Source organism: Sminthopsis crassicaudata, chromosome 2, assembly GCF_048593235.1.
Source record: "Sminthopsis crassicaudata isolate SCR6 chromosome 2, ASM4859323v1, whole genome shotgun sequence".
NCBI lineage: Eukaryota > Metazoa > Chordata > Mammalia > Dasyuromorphia > Dasyuridae > Sminthopsis > Sminthopsis crassicaudata.
The window spans coordinates 161,821,643-161,845,375 of record NC_133618.1 but is presented as its reverse complement, the minus strand read 5'-3'; the positions used below and the strand labels follow the sequence as shown (position 1 = coordinate 161,845,375).

General features: G+C 34.7%; 1 protein-coding gene across 1 annotated transcript in view; it reads right to left on the bottom strand.

The window, feature by feature from the left end:
- Positions 1–23,733, bottom strand: part of BFSP1 (beaded filament structural protein 1) — a 54,199-nt gene that overhangs the window by 14,982 nt on the left and 15,484 nt on the right. Inside the window, exons 3-5 of the mRNA XM_074287805.1 lie at positions 22,144–22,239; positions 20,471–20,563; positions 6,030–6,137 (exon numbers count right to left, since the gene is read on the bottom strand). Coding sequence (XP_074143906.1) covers positions 6,030–6,137; positions 20,471–20,563; positions 22,144–22,239 — 297 coding nt within the window. The remainder of the gene's footprint in view (positions 1–6,029; positions 6,138–20,470; positions 20,564–22,143; positions 22,240–23,733) is intronic.

Genomic DNA, 23,733 nt, shown 5'->3' with positions numbered 1-23,733 from the left:
GATCCCAAAACAAAAATTAACTAAAAGGAACTTTTAAAAAATAATAACAAAATTTATCTAGAAGAACAAAAAGTCAAAAATATCAAGGGAACTAATGGAAAAAAAATGTGAAGGAAGATGGCCTACCCATATCAGATCTCAATCTGTATAGCAAAATAATAATCTTCAAAACAATCTGATATTGGCTAGAAAATAGAGTGCTAAATCATTCAATAGATTGGTTAGACAACACACAGTAAATAATGACCATAGTAATCTATGGTTTGATAAATGTAAAAATCTCAGATAAAAAGGACATATTTGACAAAAATTGCTTTAAAAACTGGAAAGCAATTTGACAGAAACAAAATATAGAACAATATCGCACACTATATGCTGAGGTAAGGCCAAAATGGGTACATGATTTAGACATAAAGAATGCTATCATAAGCAAATTAGGAAAGCATGGAAGAGTTTACCTCTCAGATCTATGAATAAGGAAAGAATTTCTAACCAAACAAGAGGCAGAGAGCATTACAAGACGTAAAAATGAATAATTTTAATTACATTAAACTAAAAGGATTTTGCACAAACAAAACCAGCATGGCTTATTAGAAGGAAAGGAAAAAACTGGCCAAGAAGGAATTTACATTGTCTCTCTGATAAAGGCCTCATTTTTCAAATATTTAGAGAACTGGGTCAAATTAATATGAATATGAATTCCCTAATTGATATTTGATCAAAGAATATGAAGTCACTTTTCCAATGAAGAAATCAAATATTCTAAAACACTATTGATTAGAGAAATGTAAATCAAAAGAACTCTGAAGTTCCATTTTGTACCTATCAGCTTGGATAATGTGCAAAAAAAGGAAAATAACACATTCTGGAGGTCATATGGGAACAGTACATTAATGTGCTGTTGGTAGAATTGTCAACTAATCCAACAGTTCTGGAGAGCAATTTGGAGCTATGTTCAAAAAGCTATAAAATTGTATATAGTCTTTGACCAATCAATACTGTCTATTTCAGAGAGTTTTAAAAAAAAAAAGAAAAAAGAAAAAGGACCTATATGTACAAAAATATAACAATTCTTTATGTTAGTAAAAAAATGGAAATTAAGAGAAAGGTCATCAGTTGGGGATGGTTAAAAAAGTTTATTGAATATAATTGTGATGGAATATTGTCCTATAAGAAAGGATGAACAGGATGCTTTCAGAAAAACCTGGAAAGGCTTACATGAACTGATGCAAAATGAAGTGAGCAAAACCAGGAGAACATTGTAATGTTGTAACATCAATATTGTACAATAATCAAGTGTAAATGACTTAGCTTTTCTTAGCAATACAAAAATCCAAGACAATTTTGAAGGACTTAATGATGGAAAAAGTGCCGTCCAATTCTAGAGAAAGAACTGATGGAGTCTAAATGAAGATTGAAGGATAATGTTTTTTACTTTATTGTTTTCATGAATTGGGTTGGATTTTTTGGGGGGGGTCTGTATTTTCCTTCACAACATGACTTATATGGAAATATGTTTTGCATGCCTGCACATATATAACATATCTGATTGCTTGTCTTCTCAATGAAGAAGAAGGGGATGGAAAGGGGAAAAGGAAAGCAAGAGAGAATTGAAACTCAAAAATTTTTAAAAATGAATGTTAAAAGTTGTTTTCACATGTAAATGGACATATATATATATACACATATATATGAGTTTTTTTACCTGAACTTTTATATATATGTACATATATATGTGAGTTTTTTACCTGAATCTTTACCTGATCATCTCAAAGAGGTATAAAAATATGAATACATTTTGTAAAAAGGTAATTCCCTTTGCAGAGATGAGAAGTCCACAAATATTTTCAGACCTTTTTAATATATTGATGTGTATGCTGATTTTTATTTGCTCTGCTTTTGTTTTAAATCTTTAAAAGCACTATTCATTAAATGAAAAGGCTCTATAGCAAGAAGAGGGGGAGAATAACTGAGGAAATTATGGGGATGCAAAAAAATGTTTAATAAAATAAACAATATTTTTCTCTTTTAAGTATTTTGGTGGGAAATCAGACAGCTTAAAGTTTCAGGTGTCAACTTTAGTAGGACTTAGAAGCACCTGCTGGAAGAAAGCAATGGAAAACAAAGGAAAAGAAAAAATCATAAAAATGAACTGGATAAATTCACCCATAATTGGAAGATGATAGCACTATGTTCTTTACAAAAACACATTTAAGACATAAATATTCAAATAAAAGTCTGGAACAAAATCTAGTACGTTGCAGTTGAAATAAAGAATCCAGAACTCTGATCAGTTCAATAACCAGCAATGATTTTTCAGAATACCAGTAATAAAGCATGCTATTTTTCTCCTGAGAGAGAAGTGAGCAGAGTATAGAATGAAACATGTAGTTTTGGACATGGGCAATGGGAGAATTTGTCTTGTTTGATTATGCATATGAGTTATAAGCAAAAGGGTCCTAAAGACAGCTCTAACTTAAATTTTCAGTGTAAGCACCTACACCTCAAACATCAGCAAGTACTCCATATCATGGCTTGATTTATCATTTTGTTTACTATCTAGATTTAATAAAATGATGGAGAAATGTTAATAATTCATATTAAGCTTAAATGGATGGTTGCATATACTTTTGGGGGGAGTCAGCTGTTAAACATTTAACCCTGCACCCCTAGTTACAAAAGTTTTATTTTTCTTTTTTTTTTGGGGGGGAGTGGGGAGGACCAGAACAGGAAGAAGAAAAATGCTCAATAACTAGCTAAAAGAAATATAAAATAAAAGTTAACTTTAAAAAAAAAAAAAAACTCTTGCTGAAATGAAGCATTGCCCAACCTTGGTCCTTGAAAGTAGATTAGAAAATATGCATTTTCCTTTTCTCTGGAGAAGATAAGGAACATCTGGGCTTCCATGATGTATATGGGAATAGATTTGGTTATTTTCCAGTTAATTTTTCTTAACTGTTTACAAAGGGAGCTTCTGTGACTATTAGGAGGGGATATTAGGAACTGACCAGTATTTTTAAAAAATGTTTTTAGATACTAGGTTTGTGGATCAGAAAACCTAGGTACAAATCCTATTTTTTTTCTTCATTTTCCATCTAATTGCCCTTTTTTGGACTTTTTCCATCATACCCTCAGAAACCTCACCATGAGAAAAATTATTCTGCAAAGACAGCATCAGCCTAAGTATTGATTCTTCAATAGTCCCCTCACCTTTATGAATGGAAGACGAACAAAGAGCCTTTCCCAATACCCTTTTTGAGGAGTATCCAAGCCAGTTATCTCTTCTTCCCTCATAGCTACACACCTTTGGATTTCTCTCCCCTCCTTTTCAACTCCCTTCTTCCCTCTTTAAATAGTAAGTCCCTTGAGAGAAAGAACTGCCTTGGTTTTGGGGTTTGGGGGTTTTTTGGGTTTTGTTTTTGTTTTTTGGTATTTCAAACCCCAGCATTTAACAATGCTAGCACCTATTGGGCCCTTAATAAATATTCATTGACTGATTCACTTACAATGTGACCTCAAGTGAAAAGTCTTTTAACATCTCTGGGACCTACTTTTCTTTTTATTTCAACAATTTTTTTTTAATTAACATGCATTTTTATATCACTTTCCCACTTTTCCCCCACAATTGAAAAAAAAAAAGAAAAACAAAATTCTTGAAACAAATATATATAGTCAAGTAAAACTAATTTCTGTATTGGCTCTGTCCTGAAAACCCCTCACATTGTACTATTTAATCTATCACTTCTTCTGCAGAAGGTGGTGAGCTAAAATTATTATTGCTCATTGGATTAGTGAGAATGCTTAAATCTTTTGATGTTGTTCATTTTTACAGTGTTGTTTTAAAAATGAGGAGACTGGGGACTAAATGACTTCTTGGATCCTTTTTCCACATCTAAATCTATAAAATATTACATTTTTCATGAATATATAGTTTTGCTAAACCCTACCACAAGGTGGCGCCAAATCATTTTATGGAAAAATTATTTATGAGAGATTTGATACAGCATTTCAATCCAGACTAATGACTTAACTACAGTATCAGTTGCCTCAAACTGAGCTTATTCTTCCTAAGTGTAACTTCTCTGATGCAGAATCCATCAAATAGTGATATTTTGGTAGAAAAATATTCATTAGACTCCTTAGTTTTGCATCTTTTCTAAATTCTCATTTCTGTCAGATTTTGGTACTCTTTCCTCATTGGTTCCTTTGCCTTTTTTAAAAACCCATGGAGATCTAATAGTATATATATATAATATATATATACACATACACAAGTATATATATATTTTTTCATGTACATATATACACATATATAGTTCATAATATGGGAAACAGTACACATAATTCCATAAATCTCACAAAGATTCAATAATTCATATATATATATATATATATATATATATATATATATATATATATATATATATATATATATGTAATTAAAATTGTGATGACACTATATCTCCTCCTGAAAGAAAAAATATTGGATGTATATTTGCATCGTCTTAATGCCATTATTACAATTGTTTGCAGAGGTAGTGACCAGGCCTACATAAGCAGCAGCATTACTCTCTGTGGTCAAGATTGAGGTTGCCCTACATAACTTCTGAGTTCCCTTCCCACTCTGAGAGTCTATGATTCTTTCTCGGGGACAGCTAGTCGAAAGACAAAAGCAGACCTGTTCACATGATGATAAAATTGAAACTTTCCCAGAAAGTAATTCTTTTCCTCTTTGTTGTTGTTCAGTCATTTCCAATTCTTTGTGACCCCATTTAGGATTTTCTTCTCAAAGATATTGCAGTGGTTTCCCATTTCCTTCTCCTGTTTATTTTACAGATGAGGAAACTGAAGCAAACAGGTTAAGTGACTTGCCCAGAGTCTCACAACTCTAAGTGTCTGAGGCCACATTTGAAGTCAGGTCGTCTTAGCTCCAGGCCCAGAATTCTACCCACTATGCCATCTAATAGCCCTAGACTTTCTCCCTCTCCCCACCCCCACCCTGTTTCTAATCCTTCTACAGGATGAAATGGCTTTCCTATTCATGATTTAATCATACTCTTTTTTTTTCTTTATTACAGCTTTTTATTTTTCAAAACATATGAATGGACAATTCTTCAACATTAGACCTTGCAAAATCTTGTGTTTACTCCCCTTTCCCCACCTCCTCCCCTAGGTGGCAAGTAGTCCAACATATGTTAAACATGGTAGAAATATATGGATTTAATCATAGTCTTAAAGAGACCTTGAATGGGAAGAAAATTATCTGATGCTGTTTCTGTATTTTTATTGAATTTAATTTTGAGGTAGTTTGTGACATAGTAGATAGAGTGTTGGACCTGGAATCAGAAAGACCTGAGGCTTAATTAGCTGTGTGATTCTAGATAAAGCACTTAACTTTGGCTTATCTCAGTTTTTCCACCTGTAAAATGGAAGCAGCAGCTACTTTTGAGGGATTTTGTGAGGATCAAATGATATGTTTATACAAGGACTTAATACAGTGCCCTGCACTATATAAATGCTTATTCTCTTCTCTTCCCTTTTGGAAGTGACAAAGTACTCAGCCATTGTAACTTATAGTGTTAGATTTTAACACTGGGCATGAAAACAGGAAAAACAAAAGCAGAGGTAGAAACTGGGGGCTGGAGGATCAGGGTGAGGGTGGGATAAACATGATGGCAAAGAAAAAAAAATGATACAGGCTAAAGTTAATAATTCTTCGTTTTCCCAAACAAATTTGATTTCCAAGTAAGTTCACAGTTAGAGTTTGTTTTAACCAAACTTCTAGCTTGAAAAGAAGATAAGCATAATTATGTTTTCTGAGCTTAGTGTTCCCATAAGGAGAGTATAGAGCATGCAGAGAGAAAATGAGATGTTGGGTGAAAATCAAGACTTAGACACTTTCTCTTAATCTTGACAGTCTAAAGAAACATGGGGAACATTGGTGCATCACATTGCAATTTAATGCTGTTGCAGGTGTCAGAATAGCAAAAAGGGGCCCTAATGTCTCTGGGGATAAGAAGGAAAGATACCTCAGCCTGCAGCTTGGATTTCTGCATCTGTAACTGGGCCAGGATACCTTTGTACTCTTCAAGCTGACTCTGAAGAATGGGAACTCTCCTTTCAGCTATGAGCTTCTCCTGGAACAAAATAAGAAAAAGTTTGCTGTTTATAGTACACTCTCAGAATTTGAAGATTAGCACTACTAAATTCCAAATGCAACAGGCAAGGATTTGGGGAGTAGGGACAGAATGGGAAGAGGTGGTCCAAGAGAGAAGTAAGTCACATCTAGTCAATAATAATGCTTTTATACCCACTAAATGCCAGATATCTTGCTAAGTGCTAGGGATTAAAAAAAAAAAAGCAGGCAAGTTATTTAACCTCAGTTGCCTTACAAATCTTTTTTAAAAAGTAATGTACAAACAAAATATATCAAATCCTATTTATAGGAATCAGAGTTCATATTATGGCTGTTTGATTATCAAAATTATTGGAATTTTATTGAATTTAATTCTCCTATATATTTCACTTATATAAATTTGGAGGGGGGATACCATAAATACAAGTGCAAGCAAAAAATAGGAAGAATTCTTCTCCGTTTTGCACAAAGAATTTCTTAACCTGGGATATGTGGACGTCAAAAGGATCTGTGGATAAATTTCAGAGGTTTGATGAATTAAGATGGAAAAACACAACTTTATTTCCACTAATTTCTAACTAAATATCCTTTAATTATGAATTTTTTTAAATTTTGAGAAGGAATCCATAGGTTCCACTAGTCTGTTAAAGGGGTTTATGACACATACAAAAATTAAGAACTTCTGCTCTCTTCAGGGACACCACCTGGCACAGTAGATAGAACCCTGAACCTGAAGTCAGGAAGAAGAATTTGAATCCAACCTCTCACACTTATTAACTGTGTGACAGTAAGCGAGTCACTTAGCCTCTGACTACTTCAGTTTTCTCTTAACGGTTTCCTAATATTTATAATACTGAGATAATTGAGATAATTAAAAAGATAATATTTATAAAGCACTTAGCTCATTGCCTGACACATAGTAGATGATTAATAAATGCTTGTTTCCTTCCTATTCCCTGCTATGATCACAATCTAATTAAGGAATAAAATTATAAAAGGTATTCTATGGGAGAAATCCCCAACAAACCATTCATGATAACAGTGCCTGGATGGTCTGTGTATTTTCTGGACAGAACAATCTAACACAAATACTATTTTCCTCAGTTCATGGCCAGTAATCGTGATTACATTATTAATGTGCCTGAATTTAAACCATTTATTATGAAATAAGAAGAGCAGAAGATGAGGAATCGTTCTACATCTCAGTTCAGTAGTCAATCAACTTTAAATTCCTCTCCCCTTCTTCCACCTCCAAAAACCAAACCATTGGAAATTCATTTAGACTTCTAAACCACTCACTAAAAGGAAGTAATAGAACAAAGGAATACAATTATCCAAACATCTGCTTTAGTGCTATGCCAAGAGTCATTATGGTCCCTGATACCACCTGACATCTTACTTTCAAAAGCAGAACAATGAATAATTTCTTGATTTTCCTTCATTATTTTTTCATCCTTGAAAATGTAAAGGAAGCATGATGAGAAAAATTTATTCTGGATCAGATTTTTATCAATAAGAAAGAGTCACAGGCAATATCACACTGTACTAGCTCTTGACTCAGAGGCTCTGAGTTCAAATTCTACTACTACCTGTATAAATGGGAGCAAATCATTAATTGCTCTGAGACTTAGTTTCCTCATCTGTAAAATAGGAATGTAAGACTAAATGGTCTCTGACATAGCTTTCCGTATCTATAATCCTAAGAACACCATTAACAACAAAAAATTATAGGCTTGGGGACAGAAAGGGATTTGGAGGACTATATATTGGGAAGATACATTTTTTATTAATGTTAACAAAAATTTTATAAGCATTAAAACTGTCCCAAAATGAAACGGCCTTCTTAAGGAGTTAATTTCTTGTTCCTGGACTTCATGAAGAGAAGAATGAATGGTCACTTGAAATGTTGTAGAGGGTAAGGAATATTTTGGGTAAGGAATTAGACTAAATGAACTCTGACCCATTTCAACTCTAATTTTCTGAAAAAAATGACAGAGCAAAGAGCTTAGAGTTAAGACCACCTACATTTGTATTCTACCTCTGCCTTTAGTTATATGACCCTAAACAAATCACTTAAAACTTTCTATTTGCACAATACTTGATATGTAGTAGGTGCAACATAAATGCCTATTCTCTTCCTTTCCCTTCCCTTTTCTCTATGTGTCCAAAGCAATTCCCTGGGATTTAATTAGTCAAATTATAGAGAGATTATGATCTGCAATTTCAAATACAATTCAATTCAACAAGCATATATTAAGCACATACTAAATGTAAAGCACTATGCTAGGAACTAGAGATAGAAAGACAAAAATGGCAGCTCCTGTCCTCAGGAAGCCTACAGTCTAATAAGAAATGCAACATGTAAACATATAAGTAAATACAAGGTCATCTAAAGAGGGGATAAGTTTTAACAACCAATGGGATCAGGATAAGTTTCCTAAAGTTAAGGATTCTTAGAGGTAAAAGTGCAGAGGAAATAAAATCTAACATTTGCAGTCTATACAAAGGTACAAAGGACAGCTACAGAATGCCAAGTTCTGGGAACATCAAGGCTGGTTTGGGTGGAATGGGAGTAGGGTGGTATATATCTAGAAAAGTAGCTTTAAACCAGATTGTACCGGGCTTTTAAATTTCAAGTTAATGAATTATATTTTTTTCTGGAGTCAATTAGGTTTCCCTAGAGATTTTTGAGCAGAGTTGTTACATAGTCAGATCTGTCAGGAAAATGGTTTTAGCAACTGATGAATTGGAGAAGAGAGGAATTTTAACAACTTGCACATAGGGCCTCTAAACTCATGCTGATCTACCAATGTTGGCTTTTCTCACAACAATCCCATGAGGAAATTTAGTATAAGATCAAAAAATCCTTCATTCAACGTGAGAGAAAGAATATTGTGCTTGGTTGATGCCAGAGGAAACAAAGATGAATAAGACATTCTTTCTTCTCAAATCTAATATAAAGGATATGACCCTTAATACAAATAACTATAATAGAAAACTAAATATGATGAGCGTATTAGAAAGATTAAACAAGGTGCTATGTGAGGTCTGAGGGAGGGGGAAAAGTCATTTCTGATGGACAGTTATAATAATAATAATTACTATTAATGACTATAACTATTTGTAATTATTATAATTATAATTCACATATATAAAGTAAGACTTCATGGATAAGGTGGTATGTAAGCAAGGTTTTCCAAAATACATAGTTCTATCTCTTATTATTGTTCATTTGTTCCATCTAGTCCAACTCTTCATGAGCCTGTTTGGAGTTTTCTTTGCAAAGATATTAATCTGCCATTTCCTTTCCAACTCATTTTACAGACAGAGAAACTGAGACAACAGGGCTAAGTGACTTGACACAATTAATAAGTATCTGAGGCCAGATTTCAACTCAGGAAGTTGGGTCTTTCTGCCTAATCTACTGCCCCACCTAGGTGCCCCTAGGTCTGTCTCTACCACTAACTTAGCTGTGCAACCTTAGACCTCTAGATCTCAGCTTCTTCACCTATAAAATGAGGGTGTCAGCCTAAGTGAAAAGACCTAGGTCTTTTCCAGACTTAACATTCTGAGTGTGTGATATAGTATAAAGACTAATTTCTTAACTTCTTTATGTTTAGAATAGGCAACTTCATATTGAAACCTGTCAACATTTATGCCTGAGACATAATGCTTCAAAAGGAGTGAAGGTGAGAGGAGAAACAGTGGTAAAAGAGTCCTGACCAGTTATTTATTTGGGGAGTCATTTATATAGATTTTCATAGAATGCATAATGCTGTATTTTCTGATATATTTAGGGTTTTCTTTTAAATTATTTAGCTATTTTTAAATTTAGAGGTGAAGATTTATTTGGCATCTATCAAGTTCTCTTCTCCTTTCTTACCAGTTTTCACTATATTTCCAAAGCCTAAATGCACAAGAAAAATACATAATTGATCCATTAATGTTTCAAAGAATCCATACATTATGGGGATGATCTGGAAAATACTTATTAAAATCAATGATTGTCCCAATCAATTTGAAAAGTTGCAAGGTGAGAATCTTGCCACAAAGGCTCAGGTAAAGCAAATCTTAAGGAATGAATGGGGATTATTTGTCCAACAATCTACCGATGTGTTTTTACTTTCAGAAGAGAGTTGAGTGATTTATGTTGCTTTGTTTTTTCATGGACTCCAAAGAATCCTTTGCATGTTATTATACATTTTCTCCAGTGGGAATTACTAAAAGTTGTCCCATACTTAAAACCCATATATTATGCACTTCATGCCTATTTGGAACTCGGCAACCATTACCAATATGGGAGTCAACCTAAACAGAAGCCATACTTAATCAGCAGTTTTTCCCTGGAGTAAAAGCCCAGAGTGAGGGCACAGAATCAAAGAGATGCGGAGAGACCTATAGGAGTCCTAGGTCCTGTCTTGCGAGCCTGAAGTCCGCCGGGAAGTGAAGCTGGGCCACAGATAAAACACATAAGTCAATAACCTAACAATATTTATTGAGAGCCTTGTATGCCAGAGGCACAGAAATTTAAAACAATTCCTATTGTCCACAAAGGTTGTTGACTATCTAGTTGATCATACACTAAACCACTGCTCTGGAGTGAAATGTTATTAACTGGGAAGTACAAACTCACCTCTCATTTTATGTTGGCCCTAGACATACAGGTTCATACAGCACCTGAGACTATTAACTCAATAATACCCTCCCCTGAAAAGGGCTTGTCAAACGGCTGTGCTATGGTTCCACTCACTATCCTTGTGACTACCTAGTGCAAAACTTCCCCTACATATGCTGTCTCTATCATGATAATATCTAACATTTATAACACATTTACTAGGTGTCAGGCCCTAACCTAAGCACTTGATAATTATTTCATTTAATCTCTTCCAGAACATAAACTCTCTGAGGGCAGGACCTGTCTCACTTTTATAAGTTAAGTATATTTCCACACTTTAGTATATTGTCCCTCTCATAGGAAGTACTAGATAAATGTTTTTTCATTCATTCATCATAGACCTATATACAGCATTGCCATAAACTAATTAGCTTTTGGAGCAGATAAATGGTGCAATAGAAAGAACTTCAACTCTAAAATCAAGAGGGCCTGAGTTCAAATCCAGCCTCAGATACTTCCTAGTTGTATGACGCTGGAGAAGTCCCTTAACCCATTTCCTTCAGTTTCCTCCTCTATAAAATGAGCTGGAGAAGGGAATGGCAAACCATTCCAGTATCTTTGCCCAGAAAACCCCAAATGGTATCACAGATACCATTTGAAATTGAAACAATTAAAGAATAACAACTTGTAACTTCATCTGTGGATAACTGAAAGGATTTTTTCTACAATAATATGCTACATGAATGAACAACCTGAGAACAAAGAACTAGTTTCCATGATTTAAAAAATATATAGATCATTTACACATCTACTAATACTCTATAAATTCACTAAAATTTACAAAATAAGGCTAGGATGGGATCTAAATTATTACAATTTGAAATCAATTCAGTTAAAAGAAATAGTTCAAGAGTACTTAAATATGAACTTTGATATAAATTAGTACAAAATGGAAAAGAAAACTCAAGTTCAAATTTTTCAAAATTAGAACTGAAATGCTTGGAAAGGGAAACCCTGAGGGAGAAAATTAGGTTTCAACATTCACACTCAAGAGGAACTGTTTAAAGCAGTTGGATCAAACCTCAATTATATTAATCAAAGAGAACAGTTAGGGGGTGGAACTTGGAATGCTGAAAAGTGGGCTGTAGGACAGTAATTTCACTGTGAAGGCTAAAAATGTCTCTCCTCTTTCCTCCCTCTCCCCTCCCATCATGGCACAGCTGTTCCTTAACTGAATTTAAACTGCTACACCAAAGAATGTAGTTTGTCATCCATATTAGCAAAATGCAGGACTCCTTTGAATGCAAGATTTGGCACAAAGAAATAGAACAGATGACACCATCTAGCAAATGTGAAATCTTAAACCAGTCCTACAAATAAATATGAAATATTGTTATGTCAGCAAAATATTTATCAGCCCATTATGTCTCCTATAGAAGGAATAAGGGGAGTTATGAAAAGGAAAAGAAAATTAGTATTCCTTTCAAATTCTAATTAAACGTTATGATTTTTGCTGGAATAGTTGAACTTTTATAAGTTGTTTACATACATATATATACATGTGTGTTGTATGAAATGGAGGGGAAAACTCCCCACATAAAAAGTAGCATATTAAGAATTTCAAGAATAAACTTTTACTTTATTTCTTAAGCCTTATTTTTTATAACCTTTATGATAATCACAATCTGTTCCCATATAAATTGAGGGTCATGGTCTAATACAATAAATAGCACACTATCTTGTAAAATATATTCATAGTTTAACACTTTCTTATATTCAAAATAAAAATAAATGTGAATTTGTCAGGCCTGTTGACTAGATGATACTGGTGAGAAATTGCACAAGTCTTTGTACCTATCTACAATTAATAGAAAAATTGTATAGAAGAAAACCAAGATGAAAACTGTAAAACTGACCTTAGTGAGGGTAACAAGAGTCCTTAATGGAAGAAACAATAACCAGAATGAGGAAGACAAAAAGTCTCACTGTACTCTGCAAATGAGACCATATCTCAGGTAATGGTTTTTGTTCTGGGAACAGCATCTTATGAAAGATATCGACACACTGGAAACTAGTCAAGAACAATAACAAAGATGGCAAAGGCCCTCCAAACTACTTTGCATGATGATCACTTGAAGTCTTGTGATTTGTGAAGTCAGTGACTCATTGATTGCCATTGATCTTACAACCCAAGCTCTGGGATTTAAGCAAAAGTATGGTGGAGCTGCTCAAATAGGTTGTTGAGAAGCAATTGTTTAATTTTCAGTGCTAACACTTGCAAGTCAATACAAAACAGCTTGATTTGTTGATTTTCTAGATTTTAAAAATTGATGGAAAATATTAATAAAGCAGATAAAACTTAAAAGAATGGTTTATACACATTTTTGATAGCTAATGTTTAAACATTTATCAGCATACCCCTAGATATAAGCATCTGTGCCCCCACATATGCTCTTTTCCTATGGAGAATATATGTAGTAGTATTCTGTACAGATACCATATGAATAATTTGATCCTCATCCTTGCTTCCAAACTTGGCTATAACTGCTTAGAAAAAGCATAAGGAGTCAGAATACCATATACAGTTTTCTTTGCTTTTGGCCTCAGTTCAGACCTGGAGTTCTTAGCCTCTATCCTTACTATAACACTAGTCACTTTTCTCAAGTATACAATCACTGTGGGGCTCCAAGCTTTTACATTCTTTCTCAATCCTGTCTAGATATATAAGCCAGTGTTATTCAAAGTATGGTTCCGAGAATCCTGGGGATCTCTGAAACATTTTCAAAAGCTCTACAAATTCAAAATTACTTTTAATTTCTAATATGACAAATATCTATAAATAAATACAAATCAGCAAACACTCTTTGAACAGATCCTCAATAATTATTTAATAATTTAGAGATACTGAGAACAAATGTTTGAAAATCACTGGCATAGATACATTCAGATGTGTGCCAGTTCATACCAACTCTTAAGAACTAACTGTTAAATTTTCAGAGTGAGATTTTTTACCTAAGAAACGGGCAAACACGACAAATCAGAGCAAACTGTCAGGCATATGTTCTGAGTTTGTTGGGTTTTCTGGTGTTGGTTTTTTGTTTTTGTTTTTGTTGTTCCCACAAAGTTGGTTTTTAAACATTTACTATCAAATCCCCAGTTAGATTCCTTCTGACTCACACTAGACTACAGATCTTAATTTAAGATCTGTGAACTTTCAAAAAAAAATTTGATGGCTATATTTCTATCCATACCCCTCCAAATCTTATCTAATACCAACTGCAAGGATAGTAAATAGCTGTGGGGGAAGGTGGAGGCGGGGTTGGAGAGTGGTAATTATCAATTGCCATAACTATGTCCTCTTGTTGCCTCCCAGGCACATCTCTTTTCTTTCCTGAGCAATCTCAAATTCTTTTTTTTTTTAATTTATTTTATTTTTCATTCATGTAATAAAACAAGCATTTCCATAGTATAATATAATTAAGACTTGATTGCCCATGAAACTGCAAATCTATCATATATAATTTGCTATTCTTTTTACTTACATAATAAAGTTATTATGTAAATTTCTTCTTTTCCCTTTTTTCCTTCTCTCTCCTCACCCACCCTAGAAATGACTACCATTAAACACCAAATAGATGTGTATGTGTATATATATTTATATATGTATATATATATATATATACACACATATGTATGTATGTATGTACATATAATGTGTATATATGTATGTATATATGTGTGTGTGTGTATATATATATATAGAGAGAGAGAGAGAGACTTCTTATTAGTTCTTTTTCTGGTTGCAGATAGCATCTTCTTTCATAGATCCTTTATAGCTAATTTCAGTATTTATAGTAGTTCTCTGACACAGAGAAGAAGGGAGGACATGGCAGCTATCTTCCAATAGCTGAAGGCTTATTGAGTGGAAGTTGAGTTAGATTTGCTTTGCTTATCCTCACAGGACAGAGTCCAGGGCAATAATGAAGGCCACAGAGAGGTGGATTTCAGTTTGTTAAGGGGAAAAAGCTCTCTTCAATTAGAGGAAGTGCAATGGGCCAGCGTGGGATTTTATACAATCTAGGAGAGCAGATGCAAAAGCCAGCAAGTATAAAAGCCTAGACTAGCCTAGAGAGCAATTCTCATCAGGTATGAAATGGACTAGATGACTTTTAAGCATCTGCTTGGTATATAGACATAGAATGTGAGAAACAAGGTTAAAATGTCATTTTGGCACAAGGAGATGATGATAATCTCATTTTTATTACAGAGGTCTGATGGCATAAGACCTAAGACTTACATATGACAAATGAAGAGTAACGCTTGTTTAAAAGATTAATCTGATAGAAGAGGAATGATTGTTAAAGTATTACTGTCCCAATGGAAAAGTTGTCCAAGGATATGAAAAACAATTTTCAAAGGAAGAATGGCAAACTATAAAAATCCATATGGTAGAATGCTCCAAAACACTAATAAAGGAAATTAAAGTTTAAAAAATTTTCTATGGTTTCACCTCACATCTAGCAAACAGGCAAAAAATTACAAAAGAGGCAAAGAGGCAATATTAGAGGGGTTATGGAAAGACAGACACACTAGTGCATGTTTGGTGGAGCTGTGAATATGTACAAGAGTTTTGAAAAATAATTTGGGATTATACAAATAATATAAAAAGTCCATACTCTTTGACTGGGAAATTCCACTGCTATCAATAAACCCTAAGATGGTCATTGGCAAAAAGAAAACTTCCCTCTGCACCAAAATATTTATAGCAGCACTTTTTTTATAGTAGCAAAGAAACAAAAACAAAGCTGATATTGGCCAGTCGGGGAATGGCTAAACGATTGTGGTAATCAAATGTAATGGAATATTATGCTTGTTTATTATCTTCAATTGTGTTTGATTCTCAATTGTGTCCCCATTTTGGTTTTTCTTGGCACAGATACTGGAGTAGTTTGCCATTTATTTCTCTAATTCATTGAACATTTAAAGAAACTGAAGCACACCAGGCTAAGTGACCTACCCAGAGTCTCACAACTAATAAGTATCTGAGTCTGAATTTGAACTCGGGTCTTCCTGACTCCAAGACCAATAGTCTATCCATTGCACCACCTAGTTGCCCTAAGGGAATATTAAAATAACAAATATGATCAATACAAAGAAATACAAAAGTATTTATATGAACTGATGCAAAATAAAGTGAGCAGAGCCAAGAAAACAATATTCACAATATCTCCAGCAGTATAAAGGAAAAGAACAAAAACCAGAAAACCATCAAAATCGATTGTTGTGAAGGTATAAAGAAAAATCTTGGACCCAAAGGAAAAAAATATAACAAGACATATCCCCACCACCACTTTAGCAGAAATGGGAGTCCTCAGTCAGTGGTCCTCAAACTTTTTAAATAGGGGGCCAGTTCACTGTCCCTCAGACTGTGGGAGGGCCGGACTATAGTGAAAACAAAACTCCGCCTCTCAGCCCATTTGCCATAACTCAGCAGACCGCATAAATGTCCTTAGTGGGCCCATCTGGCCCACGGGCTGTAGTTTGAGAACCCCTGTGGCTCAGATGTACAACATTACAAATAATACCAATTTTTTTTCTAGTATGTTAATCAGTTTTGCTGAATTTCTTTCTCTTTTTTCCCTTTCTTTTAAAAAAAATCTTTGTTATAAAGAAGGGCTCTCTGGTATTTTCTGAAATTTTGGCAATACAAAAACAAAAGATATCAATGAAATATTTTTAAAAATAATATTGGGGGAACTAGGTGACACAGTAGGGAATACAGACTTTGGAGTCAGAAGGTCCTGAGTTCAAATGTGACCTCAGACACTTCCTAGCTGTGTGGCCCTTGACATAATTCCCATTGCTTCCTCCTACCCCCCCCCCAAAAAAAAGCACTATTACATTTGAGTGGAAATAGACCAGAAATCTAAAATAAAAATAATGTTGGGGGCAGCTAAGTGGCACAGTGGATAGAGCACCAGCCCTGAATTCAGGAGGACCTGAGTTCAAATTTGATCTCAGACACTTAACACTTCCTAGCTGTATGACCCTGGGCAAGTCACTTAACCAAAAAAAAAAATAATAATAATAATGTAGGTTGGGATAAAAGAGATGAATAATAGAAGTCATGATTTCACCCTATAATCCCTTACCCTACAAATGCTCATATTTAGCCAAGCCCCAATCCCTGATTATCTCTACCAACAGATCCTTCTATTCCCATTCACCTGTTGTTTAATATTATGAAAATCATACCACAGTTGACTGAATTCACTACGCATTAGTGTTATATAATCTCTTATGAGCACCTCCTTCTCTGGAGGAAATCCATTTACTTTCCCATTTGATTCTCTAACAGAGACACAAAAATTGTTTTAAAATTTCTCTTATCTCCTTAGCCCTCCCTCTCAGAGGGCATCACTCAAACTTTACTGAGGAAATAAAGGTCAGTGGTCTTATGCTCCTTCTTCTAGTTTAAAAAAAAAAAAAAAAACCTTTATTCGTATCATTCCCCTTTCATGAAGAGGACTCTCCTTACCCTTCTTGTATTCTTGATAACATCTCCAGTGTTCTCCTGAAGATGGGCCTTGCTACCCTCCCTCTCATCAATACTCTCTTGCTCTCTCTCTTCCTTCCTGTCCAAGTCATTCTACTCTTTAAAAAAAAATCACGAGTTTTATAAGGATAGATATTGAAAATTATCTTTGCTTATATTTTGAAAAAATAAAAAGCTATTATTTTTAAAAAGAAAAAAAATCAGTTGATCCTATCATCTGCTCAAACTATTGTCCTATTTCTCTCCCTTTCATGACTAAAAACATAGAAAAAATATTTATATGCATTGTTTCTTTTTTTCTTGGGGTAGCTAGGTGGCCCTAGAGTGTGGGGCCACAAGCCAACCATCTTCCTGAGTTCAAATCTGGCCCATGTAAACGTGGGCAAGTTATTTAAACCTGCTTGCTTCAGTTTCTCCATCTATAACATGAACTAGAAAAGGAAATGGCAAACCCCTCTAGCATCTGTGTCAAGAAAGCCTCAAATGGGACCCCAGGGAGTCAGACATAACTGAATTCCTCTTCTCTTACTTGTTTCTCCCCACCTTCATTAAATGAAACTGCTCTCTGCTGTTTTACCAATGACCTCTTAATTACCAAATCTAATGACCTTTTCTTAGTCTTCACCTAATAATGACTTTCTCTCTTCCTATTACTCTGCTCTCCCGGTTTTCACAACACTGCTTTCTCTGGATTTTCCTTCTATCTATTTCCTTTATAGGATCATTATCCATATTACTCCATTTACTGTGAATGTACCTCCAAGACTCTTGCATGAACCATCTTCTTCTCTCTCTCTCTCTCTCTCTCTCTCTCTCTCTCTCTCTCTCTCTCTCTCTCTCTCTCTCTCTCTCTCTCTCTCTCCTCTCTCTGTCTCTGTCTCTCTCTGTCTCTCTCTGTCTCTCTCTCTCTCTCTCTCTCTCTCTCTCTCTTTCTCTCTCTCTCTCATATATATATATATATATGGATTTGATTATCATCTTATACAGATTATTCCCATATTTATGCATCCAGCCCTCCCTCTGGAATTCTAGTCCATATTCCTACCACTACTCTCCATCTCCCCACTGCCACAGAAGCTTTCAAGGAGATATTCTGTGAGCATCTCAAACTTAAACTATCTAAATTAGAACCCAGTTATCTCTTTCCCTAAAATGGATTTCTCCCCACCAGCTCTTTTAATCTAAAGGAAATCTAATTATGTCTGAAGCAAAGTACTTAAATGTATCTTGCTGACAAGTTACTTCTGAGTATGGTAGTGGTGGTAGTAGTAGTAATAGTAGTATAGTATATTGGATTACTTGCCATCTAGGGGAGAGGATAGAGTAAGGGGAGGGAGAAATTGGAACACAATGTTTTGCAAGGATTAATGTTGAAAAATTATCCATGCATATGTTTTGAAAATAAAAAATCTTTAATTTAAAAAAAAAAGAAAGAAAAGTACAAAGATCCAGTGACCATTGTGGAAGAAAGTCACCTGCCTGAGTATGGATAGTAGAGAAGACAAAAAGGAGATGTTTAATAAAATTTTATTGTTTGTAATAAGTTTATAAATGTATGTTTGTGGTAATAAATTATAAAATTGATTAATAATAAAAATAGCAGTAATAGCAGTAATAGTAGTAGTAGTAGTAGTAGTAGTAGTAGTAGTAGTAGTAGTAGTAGTAGCAGCAGCAGTAGTAGCAGTAGTGTGGTAATAGTAGTAGTAGTAGCAACAATAATAATAATAGTACTTTAAGGTTTGCAAAGCACCTTATAAACATTATCTCATTTGATCCTCATAACCACCCTGGAAAGCAATTTCTATTATTCTTGCCATTTTATAGAAAGTGGGATTTTTATTTAATTTCTCCCTTGAAGGATGTGGGAACCCAAGAAGCAGGCACAGAGCACCTGGGGTCAAATGGTTCTCTAAAAACCAGATCTAGCTATCTATTCTTACTAAGAATTTTTTACAAGTTGAATTTGCAATGGGATTTGGGATCCAGAAAATCTTTAACACTTCCTTCCTTTTAAGCAAGGAAACTCCTGATCCTTCTCAAGGCATACTCCTGGAGGGATGGGGGATGAGGGGCAGAGAAAGAATCAAGGCCCTCGGGGAAGTACTAGTTTCCCATTGGGCCTAGAAAGAAAGGAGTAAGGGAAGAAGCAGATGGGATAGTAGCACAATAAAAGGCCCAAATGGAAAATTAAAGATATAGTTTGAGAAGAAGGCAAAACCTGGTTATCCATTATAAGTTATATGATTGCTTAAGGTCACATAGACAGTAAATAAATATCTGAGCTCACATTTGAACTCAGATCTTCCTAATATTCCAGTTCTAGAGCTCTGGCCACTCTACTATCTTGTTGTCTCTTATACATGAGTACCTCTTCCTGTTTTCTCCCAGAAAATCAAAAATGAAACTGCTGTTCTGAAATTAGTGTTGATCAGAGAGAAAAAAGTAACCCATGATGTGGAAGCAGTAGGACTATAGCTATGGCCAGCTGGGTAGCACTATGGATAGAGAGCAGGGTCTATATTCAGGAAAACCTGGTCTCAGACTTTCTGGCTGTGTGACCCTGGGAAAATCACTTACCCCCGTTTGCCTCAGTTTCCTGTAAAATGAGTTGGACAAGGAGATGGCTGAACCCTTCAGTATGGGTAATATGTGGTACATGGTCTCCACGGATTAGGTCCCTTGGGCATGGGGGTCATTAATTTATAGGACAACTAGTACCAATGTGTATTATCAGAAAAAGAGAGGAGACATGAGGAAGCAGTGACCTCAGAATCTGAAGACGTGAGTTCAAATCCATTTTCTTCCTTCCACATACTAGCTGGATGATCTTGGGGAACTCATTGTCTCCAAGAATCAATTTCCTCATATAAAAAAAGAAGGGCATGAATGAAATCAATCTCTAAATTCTTCTACTCTAGACACAAAAAGACTAATACTCGTATTATTCCACTCACATAGATATCATGAGGAAATCACCAGAAAGTCCTAGGGAAATGTTAGGTGATGAGATAAGGAAACCGAATCTTGTTTCACAAGATTCTTTGGGAAAGCTCCACCTTAGGGCCTAAAAATGCCATCCTGGACATCTGCCAATCTCACTTCAGTTCTCAGAATCCCTCCCTTTGTGGTGGCTGCAACTCTAAAGCTAATCCTGCGGTTTTACCTCATTTATGCCAATGGTGATTGTGGACACCGGAGGAGTGTTCTGTATGATCTGCTGGAGGACACTGACGTAGGTCTGGATTTCCAAGAGATTCTGTTAGAGAAAAAGAAATATTTCCATTGAAACTCTACATGGCTAATGTTATGCATGGTAATGGGATTAAGGGATGCCATATCTCTTAATCTGAGTGTTTTCTGCTGCTGTTGACTTTTTAAAATTTAGATTTTTCATTTTCATTTCGCTAAATTTAGATTATTCTGATTTCTCTCCTCTGCTTTACAGATTAGACATGGAAAGTTTCTAATTTCAAGTCATCTTTTCCACATAAGTAGTATATTTCCTGCTTCCTGATGCTCAGGAAATTCAAACTAGTTATAATATTAACCTAAGTAATATATAACCATGAAAGTTAATTTGTTGCACCCTACCTTCATACAAATATATATATATATATATGTATGTATGTATGTATATCACTCCAAAGTAAAATAAAAAACAATGGTGAGTTGTTGACTTATTGTGTTGCTTGCGCCATTGTTTTCCCTTATTAGTACAGAAAAATTAAAGTTCATTATAAGAGAGTCAAGTTAGACAAGTTATTATTATTCTAGGACAAGTGGTAAGCACTTTAGGAGTAATAATGGAAGTCATGTGGTACAATCAGAAAGAACAATAGAGTCAGGGAACCTAGGTTCTAATCCTAGCTCTTTAGGACTTGGAGAAATCACTCTAGGCCCCTGTTTCTGTAAAATGAAGGAGTCAGACTATACACTCTCTAAGATCTCTTCTAGCTCTAAATCCACCTGTAATCTTCTCTCAAGTGCTATTATATGGGAAAAGCAGGACCTAATGAATATGCAACAAAAGTGTAGGCTGCCAGGCACGTTCTTAAAGAAATGCCCAAATACCATCTATGGTAGCTCACTCAGTCTTGGAAATGACCCAAATCAAGGAGCAAATGCAGGAGTTATCCACCTAGGATCTGAGGGTGAGGAGAGTAAAATATGTCTCTACTGATCCAGGTGTTCTTCCCATTCCACTCCTAAAAGTAGCCTTGGGTCACTTCTGGGCCACCCAACATCCTACACATTAGATTTCCCAAGCAGTCAAGGCTAGGAGCAAAATATGGAGAAGAAATGGGTATGGGCAAATATTATACAATAAAGGGGGGGGGGGGAACAAAATGAAAAATATAAGGAGAGCAAACTATCATCAAGCATTTTCCATGTGAAGAATACAGAATGATTTGATAATCATAGTAAAACCAAGGAAATTATGAAGGAAGTAGGGAGATATGACATTAGTCTCCAACACATATCAGTTCATTGCCAACATATGGGGAGGAGACACTAACATTCATTGTTTCCTTAACCAGTTATACCTCAAGATAGATTGCAAGAAAATCTAAATTCAGTAACTATAATTGATTTATTTGAATAGCTAACTACCATCAGATTATAATAAGTCTTTGTCACAGTGATCAAGTAGTATGAAACTTCCTCCCCTACCTATATTCAATGAGTGTTGTTGATCAACCATCTGACCACATACATTTTATTAGACAAAAAGAAAGGTAATTAAAGTCTTGGGTTTTTGGTCCCTTTGAGATTTATTTGGACTTATCTGTCTGACTAAGACATGGGAGAAGGTTTTAGGAAATAATTCATAGTTACCTTCTTGTACCTGTCTTTTGCTGCACTGATGTCATCCTGCAGAAACTGGGATTCGATCTGAAGCTCCAGATTATGCAGCAAGGCTTCATCTGCTTCCTGAAATATCAAAATGGAAAAAAATTTCACAATCGGCTCTCTAATTCAGAAGATGGAGGTAGCCTTTAAAATTCAAAGAGCTTTACATATATAAGGATCAGTACAAAACTTAGCATTATAGGTTAAATCTATTAGTGAGTTCATTAACATTAATAATATTGAGATTTTTAAAACTTTCAAAGTATTTCCCATATATTATTTCATTTGAACCTTATAACAATCTAATGAGATAAGTGCTACAAATGTTACTATCCCTATTTACAGATAAGAAAAGTGAGGTTCAAAGAGATTTAAATAATTTTTACCATAATAATTTCTAAAAGGAAATGATGATTTTGGCAAAAGGATTAAAACTTGTCAAACTAATCATCTTAATAAGGAGAGATCCAATGCCTTTATAATTCCAAATCCTGTGCTTTTTCAAATAAATTTCATTCAACAAGCATTTATTAACAGTCTATTTTGTACAATGTACTGTATTAGGCTTTGGAGTGGCAAAGACAAAACAAATGAAGTAGCCCTTATCAAGAAGCTTAATGCTAATTGAAGGTTCCAACACCTACACAAATAAATCAGTATTGGGAATACTCAAATTAACTTAATAAAAGAGAGAGTGTTAATCACTAAGAATCAGAAAGAACCTGGATTCTTGAGCTGTACTCTGAAGAATGCAAAGAGTACTGGTTACTCCAGAGCATAGGTACATGAAAGTTATAAGCCTTCTAACCTATTCAACCCAAGAGGTGAATGTCTAAACCTTACATTTCTTGCACCCAGTCACAGAGAGAAAGTAGCTTAATCTCTCAGTCTTAGAAATAGAATCCATGAAGAGTAGATTATATGGCCTTTATTTTACTCTCAGAAAATATCACAATAACTCATAAAGAATCATTGCAATTTTCTTCACACTCCTTTGAATCCCCCATTTCTATTGCATTCCAAAAGACCAAAAGACCAAAAGATTCATTGATAACACCCTGTGGGCTAGATTCTCTTCAGAAAAGGAAGAAATTTGGAGGTGCTAAGGAAAATCCTCAACATTTGACCTAATATCTGAAAAATAGCAAGGGCCTAATAAGTGCTTGTCAATCAATTGATAGATTGATTTTGGAGCAGAGGGAAAAACAGATGGTGATGAGAATAAAAACAATGCAGATATGTGTATATATGTGTGTGTGTGTATTAAAATGAACTTATATATATATATATACATACTTTATTTGAATGTTTTAATTGAATGGAAAGAAATAAGATGGCACCTTCCTTAGAGACTGACTACATGGCAAGAAACACATTAGATAACATTCTATGAGACAAAGAACTGAATTCTGTAATAAATTGAGAACTCACACAATACTCTACATCAGAAAGTCTTAATTACAGATGCTGAATTCTGATCCTAACCTCCAGAGACAGCATTCATCTGTACCTAATTTGGGATCATCTGCCAATTTAATGAGCAATTTTTTTTTTCCAATCAGGCAAATCACTCTT